Raw genomic sequence first — 18,909 nt, forward strand, 5'->3', positions numbered from 1 at the left:
CTGAGCGCCGCTAGGTTAGAGTTTGGATGAGAAGGTTGCCTCCCTCCGCCTTAAGGCTGTGGGAGGGAAAACAGCAGCTCAGAGAATACGGCCTTTTTGGGGTCCCAAAATGGGGTCCTTGACGGGATCCCTGTAAGGGACTCCATTTTTCTACTGGTGGACTTCAATGCACATGTCGGCAATGATGGAGACACCTGGAGGTGCATTATTGGGAGGAATGGCTCCACATAATTGTTTAAGCATACTTTCTCTGTTATGAAAGTGATCAATATTTCTGTGTCTACCACTGCTTTCCATCCAGACCTGCCACACACACACTGACATGATGTACTGACGGACTGTTAGCCTTCGGACATGTTTGCATAATAAAATCTGGCACTGCTTACAAAAAGTTTGGACACCCCAGTCCAGGAAGTGAAATTGTCCGTTGAACAGAAATGTATTTTTCCTTTCACCCTTGCCATTTTATCATGAAAATTATAGTTTACAACTAGCTAGTGGTAACCACATAATGTCCTTTTGCTTCAGTTATATCTTTCTTGTGTGTTCCTTGTGTCACTTTTGTCAGCATAAAAGATGAAACACTGATTTGAATACTGAAAGATGAATTTCATTTCACTGCTAATTTGCAATCTATGGAGAGGAGATGACAAGATTTTTTAAAAAATGCATGTGTTTGGTGGAAGTGCTTCGATGATGTGTTCAATCCTGAATAATAAAACAATCAGGGATGTAATGTGTGAATATGCTGTTTAAAGTGGCTGGGGGGTATTGTGAAATATACAGTGACTTTTAAAAACAAGTCTATTTTCTATGCAATATTAATTGAAATTTGAAACATGTTTGAGCCATCCTATACATATTAACTAAATATAGTCACCATGACACATGCATATGAACTTTTTGAAAATTTTTCATTCATTTAGCTAGTCTTCATTCTTTTGTTGGCGGGTCGATTTTGTTCCTTATGTTACGTTGAACTGTATGTAATGCAAACATTTCCTCAAGTTTACTTTTGTGGATGCAGCTTTCTTAAAACATACACAAAACCAGTAAGCGGATGCAAGTTTTTTATTTTATCATATTTGTCATGTGGCTGTTGAAAGTAGAATCACAGCTCCTCTGGGATCAGTAGCAGTTCTAAATGTGCAAGAAAACAACATTAGACATGAAAGGCACAATTTTTTTTACGGACAGGTAGTCCTCAACTTGCAAACATTCGACTTACAAACATTCACGCAGCTTCAACACTCGTCCCTGCCTTTTTTAGTTGTTCGCTGTTGTGTCTGTGAGCATCTTAGAGTGTCAGGCATCCTGCTCCCTTGGATACTTTACTGTTTAGCATTGATCATAAAAAGAAGGCTAGTGAAGGTATTGTGACCATTTCTCTGATGACAATTCTGACCTCAACCGACGATAGCTCATCCCTTGTCCTCCTCTTCCTTCACTCTAAATGTAAGCGCCGTGCTACATGCTAAAGTATTGAAGAGTGGCTGTACTCTAAAGAGGTAAACAGAGAGGATCCACGTATCTGTATTACAGAAAAACATTCGTGATAGAAAAAGTGCCCTGGATTTTTAGCCCTGCTGTCAGTCACAACTCGACTTCAGGTGTGATTCAGCGCTTTATCAATAAATTTGACTTGACTGTTGTTGTTCAATATGCTTAAAAACTGGTGGAGAGTTTTTTCATTTTATTCTCAAGGATTTAATTGTAAGGTGCAAAAGTTTACAGTAAACTAATCTGAATTAATGACAATCACGTGGTTTAAGAGTGACTCCTAACAGTAGATATTGGAACTATATGTTTTTATTTTAAAAAGATAACATGTTTTTTTCATTACTTGTTATAAAGTAACATAATATTAGGTGCTTTCAATAGTTTGCTAGAGATTTTGCGAGTCCAGAATTTGTGGTGGACAGATGTTAAGTCGGGTGAATTGATTTAAACATGATTATTATTTTTCTGTGTTTTTTTTAAACCGACATATAATCTAGAAGGACTGAACACAAAATAAAATACATCTCTATTTTCTTTTTTCTTTTTACCTTGTTTACCTGTTTTAATGTTGTCAGGTTTCCTTATATGTGAGGTGAATGATGTGGAACCAATATTTTTGGGTTAGGTTTCTGCCAAGACACATTAACTTACGCTGATGATGAATACTGAACTTTGAATGGTTTGCGATTTGATTGCTTTGATTTTGATGACCAGGAAGTGCATTAGCATGTCCTTCACGTAAGTGTGGTGGAACAACTGAATGGCTTCAACCTCGGCTTAGCCTCGACACCCCCTAGGATAAAATTCAGTTTGCAGAGGTAGAGTCGTAAAAGTTACATCATGGTACCACAGTATTTAAAGTTATTATGTGATGTTTTAATGTCTAATTGTTTCTGGTCAGTCTTAGGGAAGAGCACTTTTTTAGTGTAGTACAGTAATCCCTCGTTACTCGTGTTTAATACGTTCCAAGACCATACGTGAAAAATGAATTTCTGCGATATAATGACAAAGTATTTTATTATTTACTGTAATTTTACTGTTTATGAACCCTCCCCATACTGATATTTAACCACCTTATATCTGTATTACCTTTTTACACATTCTTATTGACTGTTGAAAACACTTTTGCATTAAAGTAGACTTGCAGGAGGAACCGTGAGTCTCGGAACACGGCGCACACACGAATCCTGTCAGCCAATAGCAGCGCGTACGGTCTCACTTGACTACCGACTAAAAATCTGCGACGTAGTGAAGCCGTGCATCTTGAAGCGTGAATAAGTGAGGGATTACTGTAATGGCATTTAATTGACCTCACATGGCCATTATAGATTGAAATTTAATGAACAATGACTTACTGTACGTACAATTCAACTTACGAACAATCACTCTGAACCAATTATGTTTAAGTTGAGGACTACCTGTAATGTGAATTCACTGTACATGCCTTTCATTGGACTTACCTATTATTCACATATATATTTCACAAGGAGATATTTTGGGAGATCATCGCAGTAACTGGGATGACCCAGATTATGGGAGATGGCTCGTACTTGGCATGTTGCTTTGCCGTTACAGCTAAATATGAATTGAAAAGAAAAGATTGATTAAATCAAATGTGTTTGGACTGTACAATGACAAAGTGTACCAGCTATTTTGTGCCAATAGTAGTCCCAGACCGAGGAGGCGTACTGGTGCTGTAATAAATACTATAGGTGTGACAGTAGGTGAATCCAACTTCCGGTACCCAGTCTCTTGCAGTGTGAACTGACAGTGGTAGGTAACAGCTCACCTCTTGAGCACTGTCCAGGTGCTACAAGCTGCTCATGTGGGGGCACACCTGTTCACAGCTGCCCACCACTCTACCTCCTACTGTATATACTGCATGTTTACAGGCCCCCTTGTGTGTCCTTGTGTCTGTTTCACGGTCAAGTACACACACACACACACACACACACACACACACACACACACACACACACACACACACACACACACATATATGTGTATATGTACTGTATATATGTATATGTATGTGTGTGTGTATATATATATATATATATATAGTGTATATATATATATAGTGTATATACAGGTATGTATGTATGTATAAATATATGTATGTATGAAAGTATATATGTATATATATATATATACATGTATATATGTATACTGTATATTATATATATATATATATATATATATATATATATATATATATATATATATATATATACATGTGTATATATACAATGTGTGTATGTATCCCCACCTATATATTTGAATAAGTTCACTTCAAAAAAGTCTCACACTGTCACCAACTTCACCCACTACCAGTTAATCAAGCGCCCAACCAATCACGGCACTCAACCAATCACGGTGTATCTGCCAGAAGGAATCACATGAACAATATGGCGTAAGGCATCTGCTATGTTAGGATAAGAAATTTGTGGAGAAGTTTGTGGAGTTTACATGTTCTCCCCATGTCTGCGTGGATTCTCTCCGGGTTCTCCAACTTATTCTCACCCCCAAAAACATGTGCTTCAGGTTAATCGGGCGTTCCAAATTGCTCGCAGGATTGAGTGTGTGCGTGCATGCTTGTGTGTGTGTTTGTGTGGCTCTGCGGTGCACTGGCGTCGCACCCGCAGTTTCCCCCGCCTCACACCCTATGCCAACTGGGATAGGACCTAGCTCGCCGCGACCCACTACAGCGGCTGAAATGGTAGACGATGAATTAATGAATTAATATATTCTCAGTCAACTAGTGTAATATTGCGTAATTTCTTTGCTACTTCAAATATATACTACTAAGAAAAACACAATGCTGAGTTAAAATTTCTTTTTTCTCATTTGGGATTGCTCCATATTTGTATTCAGTACTCACAAATTTTTTACAACAGGCTCAGCTCCATAACTTGAGCAGAATAGATCCTTTGAAGGGGTGTCGGTGCAGGTGTTGGCATCAGCACGTCCAAACATGGCCTTCTTAATGCTAATAGTTCCTTGTTCTGAAGATACAACAGATGCAAGACAAGGCTAAGTGAACCTAAAATTAATTTAAAAACATGAATATAGTATGCAAATCAAAAAAATGTCTTACACACATCTCAATGACATATCCTATTGTCTGACCTATTTATGCTACAAGTCAGTGCAAGTACACCTACTCTAAAGTAAAATTATATTTCCAACAATACCATTTTAAATATGTAAATTATTCATACAGACTGGACTGAATTATAGATGCATATTTACCACATTTCAAGTGTGCGTTACTTCCTTCACATGCCGTAATGACTTTTTCATCTGCCAAAACACAAGGAGAGGTAGGACTTTACCAAGTGATCAAAAAATAATTTGAACTTCAGAAATCTGCAGAACAATGTTGCTGTTCACCAGCAGCATCTTTGCTGGGGTTCTCAGCACTCACCAGGATTTTCATCTCTACAGGTGTAGGTGTACTGAAGGAAGTTATCTGGTGATTCATCACAGAAAAAGTGATCAGGATCAGGGTCTGGCAGTATGCAGTGGTTCAGCTCCTTGCAGCTAGAGACATTTTAAAATTGTTATCACGAAAGATTGAAATACAGACCTGATCAAAATTTTAAGACCAGTTGAAAAATTGCAAGAATTCTCATTTTGCACTGTTTGATCTTAACAAGAATGTAAGTAGTAATTCAAAATGCAAAAGGAAGAAATGGGAGTGAGACAAAAAAAAAATTTGAGTAAGGAATTTATTGCAAACAACCATTAAACTGAAATAGGCTGTTCATCAGCTGATAAATGTTTAAGACCACATCTCAAAAAAATCCCAAAACACCACCATAAAATAGAAATAAAATTTCCAAAAATACTCTCAGTGATGCGTAGCCGCAGCTTTCATGTTGAAATTTCAAGAATGTATTTTGGCATGCTTGATGCTAGTGTTTCCAGGAGGCTAGTGGAAATGTTGCTTCAAGTGATGAAGATGGCTTCACGGAGGGCATCCACGGTCTGGAACTGGTGTCCATTTTTGTAAACTTTCCTGGCCATTAAACCCCAAATGTTCTCAGTCGGATTTAGACACACAGAATGATTCAAAAGAGTGATGTTATTTCTCTGGAAGAAGTCCTTTGTCAGTCGTGTGCTGTGAACTGCAACATTGTCCTGTTGAAAAACCAAGTTATTACCACATAGACGATGGCGTTCAGTCTTGAGGGATGCCCCCTGCAACATCTCCACATAGCCAGCTGCTGTTTGATGCCTCTGCACAACCTGAAGCTCCATTGTTCCATTGAATTAAAAAGTCAACCAGATCATGATGGCGCCCCCTCCACTGTGCCATGTAAAAAACATCTCAGGTGAATCTCCTGGTCATGTCAGTCACGTTTAGAAGTCATCAGGACCGTCACGGTTAAATTCTTTCTCATTAGAGAATAAAACTGCAGTTGGCACCAGTGACCAGTTTAATTTGGGTCGAGGTTCATCCTGTGTCTCAACAGACAGCCAATTGGATCCCTCAGACTGGGGCTGGTGAAATTTTTTGGGTCTACCTCTTGACTTTTTTCCTTATAACCCTCAGGATCTTTTAAGAAGTCAAAATGACTGTCTTACTTCAACTTCAGCAGCAATGGCATGCTGGAAGAAGCCTTGCTGATGCGGCTAAACAATCCAAACACGATCTAAGAGACAAGGTTTTTTTGTATTTGCCATCCGGATGTCATAACAATGTGAATGTCTGACAGAAAATGATACTTAATACACATTTTTGTGAAGATTTGAGCTTTTCAAGGCCGTGATCTTAAACTTTTGATTAGCTGATGAACAGACTATTTCAGCATAATGGTTGTTTGCAATAAATTGCTTATTCAAAAAAATTTTTTGTCTCACTCCCATTTCTTCTTTTTGCATTTTGAAGCAAAATGGGCTCGATTGAATTAACAGTGATCTTTGTGAATGTATACTTTTAATGGAATAGTTTTCTTGTTTGCAATGCATTTCATAGAATATCAAAGAAATGTCTTAGGTATAGATGTTGTTAACTTAACCATCTAAAACTGACTTGTTACCATTTTGAAAAATATTATATAGAGAACTAAATCCTATTGTGATATATTTAGTTGAAAGAGAGTAGAAAACTTACCGTTCAATCATCAGTCCTAAAACCATCCATTCTATGCAGTCATTGGTTGAGACTGCAACTGGTTGGTCTCTGATGCTACAGTCGATGTCATTCTTGTTGCCATAGCTGACGCTCACAGTTTCAATGACTTGTCCAACAGCTGAACGAACAGGAAACAAGGACCACAAAGTGAAAAACTGACAGTTCCAGTGGTAAGAGTGGATGAGAAGGTTTAGAGAGAGAGGGCGTTTGCAGAAGCAAAATTATTTTCTTGATGGTGTTTCTAAAAGAATAACAGAATACATACGGCATTTCAGGTCAGCCTGTACACCAGGACACGTCACATCGTAGAATGCATTTGCTAGCAAAAACAATATATACAATAAACAACAGTGATGCTGCACAATGCAATCACCAGAAATTGTAGTGGAATGAAAACCATTGGGATCACTTACCTTCAGAGCTTGAAAACCAAGTAGCTGCCAGACCTGAAAGATGTGGAACATTTTCAATAATAAAATGAGTCCCATGAAGGACCTGCACCATCATCGAGCTTACTGACAAAATGAGTCATATACTCACAGGCGAGGGTTGTCAGTTTTGCGAAAAGCATGTTGTGCGATGTTGCAAGTGGAGAGAATGCAGCAGTACGTGTGTTTTTATGCAATTTCCTCTGAACTCAAGTGGACATTCCTGGGGTTCTGTAAAGAGCGCAAAACAGAATTTTGACAATGGCATTCTTAGGCAAGTAACATGTACAGGTAGTATTTACTTTCCTTTATTAAGCACAGTATAGTTCATACATTCCAAAATTCATGAATGAATGTTTTTTTACGTAACTGTTGAGTGATGATGGAGAACGTCATTCATCTTTTGAATTCCTGCTGGAATTCTCAGTATGCAAAACGACAGGTCAAATTTGCACTTTCAAATTCAATATTTATTTTTTTCATTTTGTTCACCTCTCCAACACCTGTGAATATTTGTACAAGCTCATAATAATATACGCGACAGATGACAAGCCGTCCAACATAAGCATGATGATACTCATCAGTATTTTGTCTCCACTAGTGTATCAGAGACAAGACCATTGTTATTGGCCTTATACATCTAAATGTGAAGGGATAGTTGCCCTCCATATTTCAGGAGGGACCTGAAATGTAGAGGGCCAGAGTTAAGGGTTGAGTTAGTGATGCTACCTCTAACACTGAAGCTCTGCTGGTGGGAGAACTCTGTGATGGAGGTCGTCCTCCAGGAGGAAACGGCGTGAATTTCCACACGTCCCGGTCCTCTCTCCTGTCGTTCTCTGAGTTGTTCTGCTGATAAACATGTTGATCAATGTACTGATGCAGATACGTGTGGATGGAGATTTTTTCGAAAACGCTGTCGTTTGGATGCAAATCTTTTTCTATGCAGGGTGAAAAAAGTTGCGTCTTCAAAAAGTTCCGGCACCGTGTGGACGTGGTCTGAGTCACTGGAGAAGAGGACTTCAATGTTTTTAGTGCACAGGAGGACAATGGAGATAGAGATCAAATGACTTGCTGGTAGGTTCCTGTGTTTTCACCAAGAAAGTGTGTGGTGAAGTGATTATACACCTTCAGGCTGTTCAATTCTGATACTGAAGATGACTTTGCAATATGTATGTAGTTGTCGATATTACCAGTATCTATCTACTATTAGACCCGCTTTTGTCCGCTGCTGCGGGGTGCTGAAGCCTACCCCAGCTGACTGGGGGCATGAGGCAGGGGACACTCTGGGTGCGATGCCAGTGCACCGCAGAGCCACATGAAGAAAGACATACAAGCACGCATGCGCACACGACCGTCTATGGCCAATTTAATACCTGCCAATTCACCTTGCTGTGCTGCGACAACCTTATCCACTGCGCCACTGTGCTGCTCAGCATTTACTAAATTAAAAATTAAAAAAATCTGTGTATCATTTTTCACTGTAAATATCTCATGTTACAACACCTTGATGCCTGCGACAAGTGCTGCCTGTTCACTGTATGCACTTTTTTTTTTTTTTATATCTAGTTGGTGCGGCTTACATTCTGATGCGCTCTATAGTCTGGAATTTACGGTATGTGGGTACAATATTTAGGAATGGAGTGGGTTCACGTGGTCAACTTTTTCTTCCCAACCAACTGTAATGCCATTAATTATTTCTCTGGTCCTATGATGTTAAAAGGTGTCTTAATTTTAAGTCCATGAAAACATTTTTGGGAATGTTGTTACAGTTGTTGTAATATTATAATTGTCATAACGGATTGGCATTTTGCATTATATACTGTATAACTGAGACCTTCCCCTTACCATCATTTGAATCCTCTGTTTTGTCATTTATCTGAAGTTGGTCGATCGGTGACATTGAATTGGATAGCCTGAATGTGGTTTGTATTTTTCTGCATGTTGTTTTTGTGAAAATAATAGACTCTCTCATTCCAGTAGTTTTCAAAGAATTGTCTTGAAAGAGCAGATCAAATTAAGGTCACCATACTTCTGTTGATCAGAAGAGGGCAGCAAATTACTTCACCTGATGTGGCTTTTTCAATACAGCTCCAGCTGATCCCATCTGTAAAATAATTTTGCCTGATGGAAACAGCAGTACTGGCTGTCATACAAAAATGTAATTGAATATGCTTATGTGGACAGAGCTTTATTAGAGAGGACACATAACAATGAGTGGATGCTCATTATTTTTATTTGATTTTCTTTGTTTTCTTCACTTCTAAAACTACAATTTGCACCTCCTCTGCGATGCTGATGTCAGGAACAGTTCTGCTAATTGTACAAAAAAATGTTTGGCATCACATCACACAGGAAAAGCAAGGCATACAATATATAAAACTGGGAACTGCACACGCCTTTAAGTCGACTTACCAATCATTTACAGATATAGTCCAGGAGAAGGTATTTTCTACTCTCATCACAGAATGCTGTGTTTCCAAGCATGTCGTCATTGATTTCAAGTGAGCATGACTTCAGTCCTTCACAACTGAGGAGAAATTCAACGGGAAGATCTAGAAAATCTGACTGCATCTCCAAAGCAAAAAACCATAGTCATACAACACAAAGAAGTCGTTTTTAACAATTGCTTCTACAATATAGGACGACAACTAATGAATTACAATCTTAGAATAAGAATCTTCAACTTGCTTTTTTTGTCTGACCAACTTTCCAAATCTTGTTGGTTGGTCTCTTTGTCCTAACTATCATAATGTTATTAACTATTATGTATAAATATCTAAATGAAAAATCCTGATATGCTGGAATCAGCAGGCTTTGACATGTGTTTGATAAAATGTTGAATCTATTCAAAAAGATATGTAAAGTCCGTGCAATTTACATATTTTTCATCTCATAATTAAATACTGCCTAATTACTGCAACTCTCTAATAGCTATTTTAAACCATCACAATTGAGTATAAATGTCTGTGCACCATTTACAACAGTTAAAACATTTTTGTTATTTGGAACGGATACTGACCCTGACATCATGAATCCAACAGTCAGAGAATGGCAGAAAGTAGCTGTCGAAGGTTTCTCCGTACATGTTTTCTGGTCAAAGCGTCCATAGGCAGCCTTCTGGATTCGAATTGCTCCAGTTTCTGGAGATGAAGACAAAGTGTGTCATATAAACTTTAGAATTAATCGGAAAAATTTTAGCATAAGTTTGACGAATCCAAAACATTGCCATCACTCTGCAAATAATCATCTGGTATGGTGTGATGGTCAGTGGGTGGGGTAGAGGAAGTGGAACCAGTTACAGACATGGGGAAATAAACCACCAAATCTAAAAAAGTATTCAACCAATCTGCATCCGAGAAACTGTAAGTAAAGACTGAAAAGCTGCGCTTTCAATTGAAATCAAATATTTCTTTTCAATACATTTCTATTATTCTTTTACTTTTGGCTTTTCCCTTCAGGGGTCGCTACAGCGAATCAGTTGCCTCCATCTAACCCTGTCTTCTGCATCTTCTTCTCTCACACCAACTACCTTCATGTCCTCTTTCACTACATCCATAAACCTCCTCTTCGGTCTTCCTCTAGGCCTCCTGCCTGGCAGTTCAAAACTCAGCATCCTTCTACCAATATATTCACTATCTCTCCTCTGGACATGTCCAAACCATCTCAGTCTGGCCTCTCTGACTTTATCTCCAAAACCTCTAACATGTGCTGTCCCTCTGATGTACTCATTCCTGATCCTATCCTTCCTGGTCACTCCCAGAGAGAACCTCAGCATCTTCATCTCTGCTACCTCCAACTCTGTCTCCTGTCTTTTCTTCAGTGACACTATCTCTAGACCAAACAACATCGCTGGTCTCACCACAGTTTTGTACACCTTTCCTTTCATTTTAGCTGACACTCTTCTATCACACATCACACCTGACACTTTTCTCCACCTGTTCTATCCTGCCTGTACACGCTTCTTCACCTCTTTTCCAGACTCTCCATTGCTCTGGACTGTTGAGCCTAATGATTTCCGCGATACAGTGACAAACTATTTATCTTATCATTTACGCTAATTTAAACGTTTAAGACACTCCCCATCGTGATATTAATCCACTTTCCATCTGTTTTCCCTCTCCCCACACTCTTATTGACTGTTTAAAGCACTTTTGTGTCTCACGTAAGTCCGAGACTCACAGAACCGAGCACACTTCTGGATATCATCAGCCAATAGAATGTGCATACGGTATCATGTGACTGCCTACCAAAACTCCGTGATGAGGTTAAGTCGCGAGCGTTGATGAGCGAGGGTGTGTGTGTGTGTGTGTGTGTGTGTGTGTATATATATATATATATATATATATATATATATATATATATATATATATATATACAATGTATAAATTCAATGACCAAATATTTCTATATTGGCAGAATTACAGATACTTTCTTACCACATTGAATGTCTAACTTGTCTCCTTCACATGCAACAATGGATTTCTCACCTGTGAAATGATAAAGAGTTACTATATGGGCTTAACTGGATCTTCTGATAACCACCAATAACTCCTCCATCATGACACTTACCCTTCTGTCTGTCTACACAGTCATAGACGAACTGAAGGAAGAAGTCCTTTGATGATTTACACATAGTCATTCTAGGATGAGGCTTGGGCAGTCTGCAGTATTCCAGGTTGTCACAGCTATGGAATTTGCAGTTAAAATTATTTCATATGTTAGAGTGTGTCTGCACACAGGCAATTTTATCATTTCTTTAAAAAACAGTGTTTAACTTCATTTAAATATTGTGCTCGACGGCTTCAGGGTAATGGACTCAATCCTCAACGTTGTCACAACATACAAAGATGCAACTCTCACGAGCAGCCTCACAGAGTGACACCCAGAACATAAAAACAGTTTGCATATAAAATTTGTTTTAGTAAAGGTGCTACAGAGTTGCACAGATAGATGTAAAGATCGCCTCCTGAGCATTTGACGGTCAGTCAACAGATTTAACAGATCAGTCATTCATATGATTCAATGATGACATGAGAGCCTGAAATGAAACCATAACAAGTTTTGCCACTTAAAGATGAAAGCACAAACAACTAATCAAGCTCTAAAATACCACAAATACATGATTAAAGTAGAGACAGTCCATATATAATATTTGTATTTTATATGACATTAGTTTTGGTGCTTAAACGTTTGTTTCCCCTGCCCTAACACTCTTTACTTTTCACCCAAAAAGGAGTGAACTTACATAAACCGTGACCAACGCAACATGGCTGGGTGTAAGCAGGTGGATTTTGTCTGAACAGGTGTGGTTTGAGCACTGCAATCAACGCTGTCTGCGGGTCCATTGGTTAAATTGGTAATTCGAATAACTTTTCCCTTAGCTGAAAGAGTGGAGAAAACACTTTGGTTACAACATGGTGCTCACAAAAATAAAACACTTTGTGCAAGGCAAAATTACCTCTGTAGAAGAGGCACAGTAATTCATGTGATACAGTAATTAGGGAGTCATACTCAGTCAGAACAAGGCTAAACCATTTTAACAAGTGCCGCAGATAGGTACAATAGATCAGTGAACAAAAATCAGAAGACATTGAGAAATACACAAAACAATGATGAAAAAGCAAAAAGATAATAAGTGCCTGATGTCAAGAGCAGGAAGAGATGATGTGAAGCATGAGAAAGAAAGTGAGTTATGGGAGTATTCACTTTATATAATGTTAAAGTACATTATAATACGTACGGCAGGAAAGCTCACTGTTGAAACCAGGACATGCCAGGTGAAAATATGCTGCAGAAAAATAAAAGAAAATGAGGAAATGTATGAGTAAAGAAGATAAATATAAGAAAGTTCATAACTTCAAACACTTATGCAGATTTATTTTTGTGCCGCTTATTTTTTGTCTGCAAAGTGGAGTTGAGGGATGTTAGAATTGATTCTATTCTATCCATCAGAGGTTTCATCCTTTCATGTATTTTTCTCAGAATCGACACACTTTTTCATCTGTTTTGTTGTGTGTTTTTACAAAATAATGCACATTAAAAGAATTATCTCATAATTTCTTTTATTCATTGTGATTCATGACCACGACAGGAACATTGAAAGAAACAAAAAATATAATAAAATCAGATTTGAAAAACAAAAACAAAAAAAATCATACTTTACCTTCAGAGGACCAAAAGCCAGCAGCTGCAATGACTAAAACATAGAGAATATTCCAAAAATCTGATTAATCTCATAATAAACATGAACCATCATCAAAACTGGTCGTTAACTCACATGCAGTGATTATCAGTCCTGTGAAAACCATCTTGTTGGTTGTCCCAAGTGAGGATTCCACAGCAGACTGGATACTTTTATACAGTATCCTCCCCACCCTAAAAAGAGCACCATGCATACAGAAGTAAAAGCCGTTACAAAAGCAACAGTGACATGGAAATAGACGTAAATATTAAAAAAATTGCATAATTAATCATTGCTTTTTGCTGGTGGCTGAATTTCATTTCACTGCTTCCAAGTACAACAGTTGAACAGAATTCCCACAATAAATCGTTTAATCATTCACTCAAATGTTTGCTTGGATATGCTCGAGAAAATAGTAATGGGGTGATGGATATAACCCAGTATCGCCCTCACTTTGTTCACGATCCAGATAGTAAATGAATGCATTTGTAAATATGCAGACATGATGGAATAAAGCTTGAAAAAACGTGTGATCTGGTAAAATATTCCAAATCATAAACCAGCTTTGGAAAAAGGGTCTTTAGCTCAGTTGGTGGAGTGGATCGTCCAATGACCGTAGGATTTTCGTTTCTATTCTCGGGTTAGAGTGGATTAATAATTTTCCCCCAGGAATCAGTCAAGTTTTTTAAAATTAAAAATTAAATTAATTAAATTAGAGATTTCATACTTGAAGGTGGTAGCCAAGAACTGTGATCGATCCATCCATCCTTCCCTCAAACCCAGGCTAGAAAAGGAACATGTTTTATACATTTATTAATTAAAGTGACTTAAACTTTAACTGAGTCAGTCTTTTAAAACTTTTTCAGCTTGACATATGCATAATTGCATATCAAAATTTACACATAGTTTGCAGAAATTTAACCAGGTCAGGAGGAACATCTGAGGGGAGAGGAGACTACAGCAGCACCCTGCAGCTTTGTCACTATTCTTGCCGCCGCTGATGAACAAGGAACTTATGAATTATATTGTGTGTTCACAGGTTTTGGTTGTTTCCAGGACGGCTCGAGCCATCTCCCTCACTTTGATAATATGGGCTATCTCTCTTTTTTGTATGTATTGACAGCAGTGCTTTATGTTTAAGAGCAGCACTTTCTTGCTCCCACAATATTATAGCCTGGAATTTATTGTACTTCATCCTGATTTCCCACTTAATCCATATGGAGTATGATGGGGTGGGGGTAGGGGGTCGCCATTGGACAAAGTGGGCAGCCCCATCTAAACCTGCAGTCCCTCTGTGCAAACATCTGTTTTCAACTGCAGAATTTATTAAATTAATTTATGTATGTTGTTCTTGTGTAAACTATAAAACTGTTTGGCCTTGTTCCAAATCCAGTGCCTTTCTCAGAACGCTGAATGCTGCAAAATTCCCGTAGGCATCTGGGAACTACAGCCGAAGGGAAGACACTTTTTTATCATGTGCATGGACACAAAGTTCTTTTGTTTTATAATGAGGTCAAAAAACGATCTCTTAATTTGTACATAATACCATCATACATTGTAGAGTCACATAACGAGTTACTGAGGCAGTGTCATGCAATTTTTGTGGCAGGCCTTGTAACGTAAAGTCATAAAATAAAAGTTCAAAAGTCATTCAGCCACCAGTAATGACACATATAAAAGTGTACACCTTCAATATTCTCATTGTTATGATGCACGTCCGTCTTGTGGCATCAAACATGTACATAAACCTCAGCTGATGTGCTCTTTTCGTTTACTTAAATGAGTTGCCAAATTGTCATGTGGTTCAAAAATGGCAAGCTTTGTCAGATCAAAAAGTAGATCAAATAAAACATGGGATTATGAAGGTAAAATTGTACCCTGTTAACTGCAACTGTTCCATTTATATTACACAATATTGTTATATCACTGCCCTACAGTTGTGTGAATCACTAAGCTGTCTCTTTATTCTTAGGCTTTCTTTTTATAGCTGCTCCAACTGTCACATACATGCTGTCTCTGTCTGTCTCACACACACTCTGAGAGACACACACTTTTTGACCGATAAGATTATTTAAAGTGTTTTCATTGTGGGAGTATGTGTGTCCGTCAAACATGACGGCCCAAGAAATGTGACCTATCAGTGGTGGCGCAGCTGTCTCTCCTAACCTGAGGGAGTTGAGGGTAAAACGGGGGGATGGAGGAGAGAGACATATTTCAGTATTGGAACTCTGAAGTTATGTGTGTTTTCAAAAAGGCACTTGGGGGTAGGTGAAAATGGAGTAGAACCGTTGGTTTTGAAGGTCAGGAAAGCGGGTTGCTCCCTGTCTTTCTCTTCCCCGGCGTTGGAACTTTTGAAGTGGTCCATAGCTGAAGCTGCTAATGCTTTATGATCTCGGATGGACTTACACCTACAGTCCTTGCCCGCTAAAGGATACGGGGACGAGGGCTTTAGCAAATGATTTGAGGTGAAATATTTTGCTCAATGGATCCTGTTACCTTGACTTTGCAGACATGCCCGAAGGGATTCCTTTGGTCTTTAACTGCAAATGTGAGGTGAGTTAAATTTCTTTCCGTCATTGTCTAAATTCTATTGTCAAAAAAAAATTTTAATAAGCAAATTGGTGAAAATAATTTGTGGTATTCGAAATCTGAATGTTATGTTCTTTGCACGGTTAACCAATTATTGGCATTTAACTTGTTTTTCCAAAATAGTACTTGTGAAGAATTCTGGTAATTGCATTCATTCTAACTTTTGAACCTTTTTCTGTTCAGACAAGTGCTTTAGAGCTGGTTATTGTTAAATGGAAGCATTAGGGTCTTGATAGGTTTTGTGTCTCTCCTTGTGGATTTTATGCTACGTAACTGTAAAGCAGATGGAGGCAAGTGATTCACTGTGGCGACCCCTGGAGGGAAAAGCCCAAAGGAAAAGAAGAACTGTAAAGCAGCTGAGGAGTGTCTTTGGAACACCACCCCCCACTTCGTAGCTTGTTCAGAATTTGTTTTTTAACTGACGGTGCTGTTATGTGAACTCATCAGAGAACATAATGGAGCTGTTTGTACAGGAACAAGTTGTACTGAGTGTAGGACGCCTTTATTCCCAGGCAAGCCAGCAAATGTTGATGGTGGTGCAGTTGTGAAATAGATATATACTTTATAAATATCTAACATAACTTTGATGTCATGCTAATTCTTCATGTTCTCTGTTTATTACAGTCCCCAGTGCAACAGCCCAAGCCAAACATCCTCTGTGTTTTCTTTGTAAGGCTATTAATGGAGTTTTTCAGACAAGGTCTTCTATAACGCAGCTCATCTCAACACCACATTTAGTTATCAGATAAAAAGTAAATGAGTCTGAAACCAATCAAGAAGGCAGAAAGTCCTTCATCCAGTTCCTGTCTCGTCATTCCTACGAAGAGACCCCAAGTCGCCCGTGAACAGGCCAGCCCATGCTCTGGAGTTGTGATGCAGGAACACACTTTGCCAGTTTTTATACGTAAACTCCGGAAAGCAGCTGTCGGAACGGGTTGTGATATCCGACTGAGGGTGTCGGTGGTGGGATTTCCAAAACCTTTGCTGACCTGGTACCACAACGAGGAGCTTGTTCCTTCATCAGAAGCCCAGGATTCAGGGGGGTTGTGGATAAGGGACTGCCATACAGATGATGCTGGCCTGTATACCTGTGTGGCCACCAATGAGCTGGGAGAGACGAGCTGCAGTGCTGTCTTGGCTGTTATGGACCTTGGTGAAGGTAATCACACACAAATAAAATTGTTCCAAGTCAGGACATTGGATTTTGAAGGTCTTTGGAGCTGGATTTTAACATGTTAGTGTTTGGGGCCCTAAAGGCCCCATCCTGTACTTCTTGCATGACACAAACTAAAGGAAATGATTGTAATGTCCTTCCTTTCTAATTAACATTAAACACCTTAGTACACGAGAGCTTCATACTATGTTTTGAGATGAAGTTCATATGTGAGGCCTGGTTAAACTTCTATTTCCAGGGTGATCATTGTCAGCACGAAGAAAATAAAGTACGTAGTTCAACGGCTATCTGTAGTTACATTTTTGAAAGTATAGTCAGAATTCTCCAACCCACATGTGATTTCAAGAGCCGGGTCATCAATGGGATAAAATCAAAGTGCTTGAGAGCATTTTCCAAAGACTATAACATCACATTTGCCAGCATAAATACTCCTGATGTCATCCGTTTGAGTGAACTTGTGGCCACAGAATGCAGTTTCCAGTGAGATCATTCCGGCATAGATTTGTCACCGTGCCTTGACCTGTGGAGAAAGTTGAAGCTCATATGTCACCAGCTCTCACGCTATGAGCTGGCACACATATTTTTTTTGCACTCTGTTGGTTTCATCTTTGTCCCCTCAATCCGGCATCAGTGACCTCTTTTTTCTGGTCTTTCTTTTTTAATCTCTTTCTGAAATTTGTGAAATTGCTGATTTTATTTGCATATTTAATCAGTCTTTGTTAAATCCCTTTTGGCCCTTGCATACTTTAGGAGTTTTATACTTTGTTTTGTGTCAGACTCAATATTGCATCAAGAATTGACTTATGAGACGAGACATTTTAAAGTTTCTTACTTGTCAATCTTGTATAAGAATAAAAAATAAAGCAGTGGCAGGCAGGCCTTACTCATCAGAGCTGATGGCTAAATTATTGATTGTGTCTTAGCTTGCAGAGAACTTTTGTTCAATTCATTTTTGTGTGTATGTGTGGTGGACTAAACTGGTTTTGTCTATTATGTTGTCCTAATTTCTATACAATATCTGAGTCCTAGCTGAATAGCTATGTCTCTGGCTTTTGCCTCCGTCGTACCTCCTCTCTCTCCTTGTGGTTATTTATGGCCCGGTATGTGCTGTGCTCGAAGGGCTCGTGCTCTAGTGATGTGTAGATACCGCCGGCCCTCTTCTCTTATTGCACTGCCAGACATCACAGATAATTATAGCATCGCCACGGTCAAGATGCAGTGCTGTCACACTCAATCACAGTCAGTGTGATGAAAAGGAGAAGGGGGGGGTTGTGCGGAGGGGGCTAGGGAATGTGGATTTGTATGGGTGTGTGTTTGTGCATATGTGTGTGGTTCATTTTAACGGCCGTTCCTGCTGCTTTTGAGCATCGCACAGTGAGTCAGACAGCCAAGCCTGTCGCTTTAAGACATCACTTTGAGACATCAGACCAATCAGAAACCAGAGAAGTGCTGTGTCACACGTCTGGGCTGCTTTATTGTTGTCACCCATGTGACTATAGCTTTACATTACACCGTCAAGAATCTAAAGTCCAAACAAGCTGCTTGACGTCACTGGTGGCGTTTTCAGATGGTTTTCTAACAGAAGACGACACTTAAGAGATCAAAAATGAAATGAAATGAAATGAAACACATTGAATCCAAATGAGGATGGAAGCAGGATGAGAATGTTGTTGGGTTAATCCCATTTTAAAATGTGTAACTGAACCTGGGAAGAAGGTGGAGGGGCCCCATCCTAGCCAATTATAAACCTCAGATTGGAAGTAAGCGATAGGAGAGGTATACAGAGAATGGACAAGAGAGGGGATGACATGAGGATGAATGTGTAGAAGGGAGGAAGATGAGGTAGAAAAGGAAGGAAGGAAAAGGAAAAGAGGGCTAGGGTTAGGTAGAGGTGGTA

The 18,909-nt window shown here is 38.9% G+C and overlaps 3 protein-coding genes across 5 annotated transcripts in view; 1 reads left to right on the forward strand and 2 right to left on the reverse strand.

The window, feature by feature from the left end:
• Positions 1–1,094: 1,094 nt before the first annotated feature.
• On the reverse strand, positions 1,095–7,905 carry LOC137591120 (L-rhamnose-binding lectin CSL3-like). The gene is made up of 10 exons (XM_068308886.1): positions 7,798–7,905; positions 7,181–7,299; positions 7,054–7,086; positions 6,906–6,959; positions 6,620–6,758; positions 4,928–5,043; positions 4,753–4,803; positions 4,382–4,505; positions 2,961–3,075; positions 1,095–1,140 (listed from the first exon to the last, which is right to left on the reverse strand). The coding sequence occupies exons 2-9, from the start codon at positions 7,209–7,211 to the stop codon at positions 2,964–2,966; spliced, it is 660 nt and encodes a 219-aa protein (XP_068164987.1). The 5' UTR covers positions 7,212–7,299; positions 7,798–7,905; the 3' UTR covers positions 1,095–1,140; positions 2,961–2,963.
• Positions 7,906–9,286: 1,381 nt separating this feature from the next.
• LOC137591645 (L-rhamnose-binding lectin CSL3-like) lies at positions 9,287–13,424 on the reverse strand. Of its 2 annotated transcripts, none has more exons than XM_068309777.1 (9): positions 13,346–13,424; positions 13,232–13,264; positions 12,809–12,856; positions 12,314–12,449; positions 11,638–11,753; positions 11,505–11,555; positions 10,088–10,208; positions 9,481–9,595; positions 9,287–9,381 (listed from the first exon to the last, which is right to left on the reverse strand). In XM_068309777.1, the coding sequence occupies exons 1-8, from the start codon at positions 13,374–13,376 to the stop codon at positions 9,484–9,486; spliced, it is 648 nt and encodes a 215-aa protein (XP_068165878.1). In that variant the 5' UTR covers positions 13,377–13,424; the 3' UTR covers positions 9,287–9,381; positions 9,481–9,483. The 2 variants fall into 2 exon arrangements, with proteins under 2 accessions (XP_068165878.1, XP_068165879.1); XM_068309778.1 differs by having other exon boundaries at positions 9,288–9,378.
• A 2,009-nt stretch (positions 13,425–15,433) lies between these two features.
• Positions 15,434–18,909, forward strand: part of spega (striated muscle enriched protein kinase a) — a 29,875-nt gene continuing 26,399 nt past the window's right edge. For both annotated transcript variants that reach the window (XM_068309417.1, XM_068309419.1), the window contains exons 1-2: positions 15,434–15,802; positions 16,463–16,997. In XM_068309417.1, the coding sequence (XP_068165518.1) occupies positions 16,595–16,997 (403 nt within the window). In that variant the 5' untranslated portion in view covers positions 15,434–15,802; positions 16,463–16,594. The remainder of the gene's footprint in view (positions 15,803–16,462; positions 16,998–18,909) is intronic.

Source organism: Antennarius striatus, chromosome 24 (assembly GCF_040054535.1).
Source record: "Antennarius striatus isolate MH-2024 chromosome 24, ASM4005453v1, whole genome shotgun sequence".
Lineage (NCBI taxonomy): Eukaryota > Metazoa > Chordata > Actinopteri > Lophiiformes > Antennariidae > Antennarius > Antennarius striatus.

Bases quoted from the DNA above. Each gene is read 5' to 3' on its own strand.
- LOC137591120 (XM_068308886.1), bottom strand. From the start codon at position 7,211: ATGCTTTTCGCAAAACTGACAACCCTCGCCT. The intron at 6,960-7,053 runs GTAAGTGATCCC...TGTTTTTGCTAG, and splicing joins TTGGTTTTCAAGCTCTGAAG to CAAATGCATTCTACGATGTG. The intron at 5,044-6,619 runs GTAAGTTTTCTA...AAATGTCTCTAG, and splicing joins TTAGGACTGATGATTGAACG to CTGCAAGGAGCTGAACCACT.
- LOC137591645 (XM_068309777.1), bottom strand. From the start codon at position 13,376: ATGGTTTTCACAGGACTGATAATCACTGCAT. The intron at 11,556-11,637 runs GTAAGTGTCATG...ATCATTTCACAG, and splicing joins CTGTGTAGACAGACAGAAGG to GTGAGAAATCCATTGTTGCA. The intron at 9,596-10,087 runs GTCAGTATCCGT...ATTTCTCCTCAG, and splicing joins GTTGGATTCATGATGTCAGG to TTGTGAAGGACTGAAGTCAT.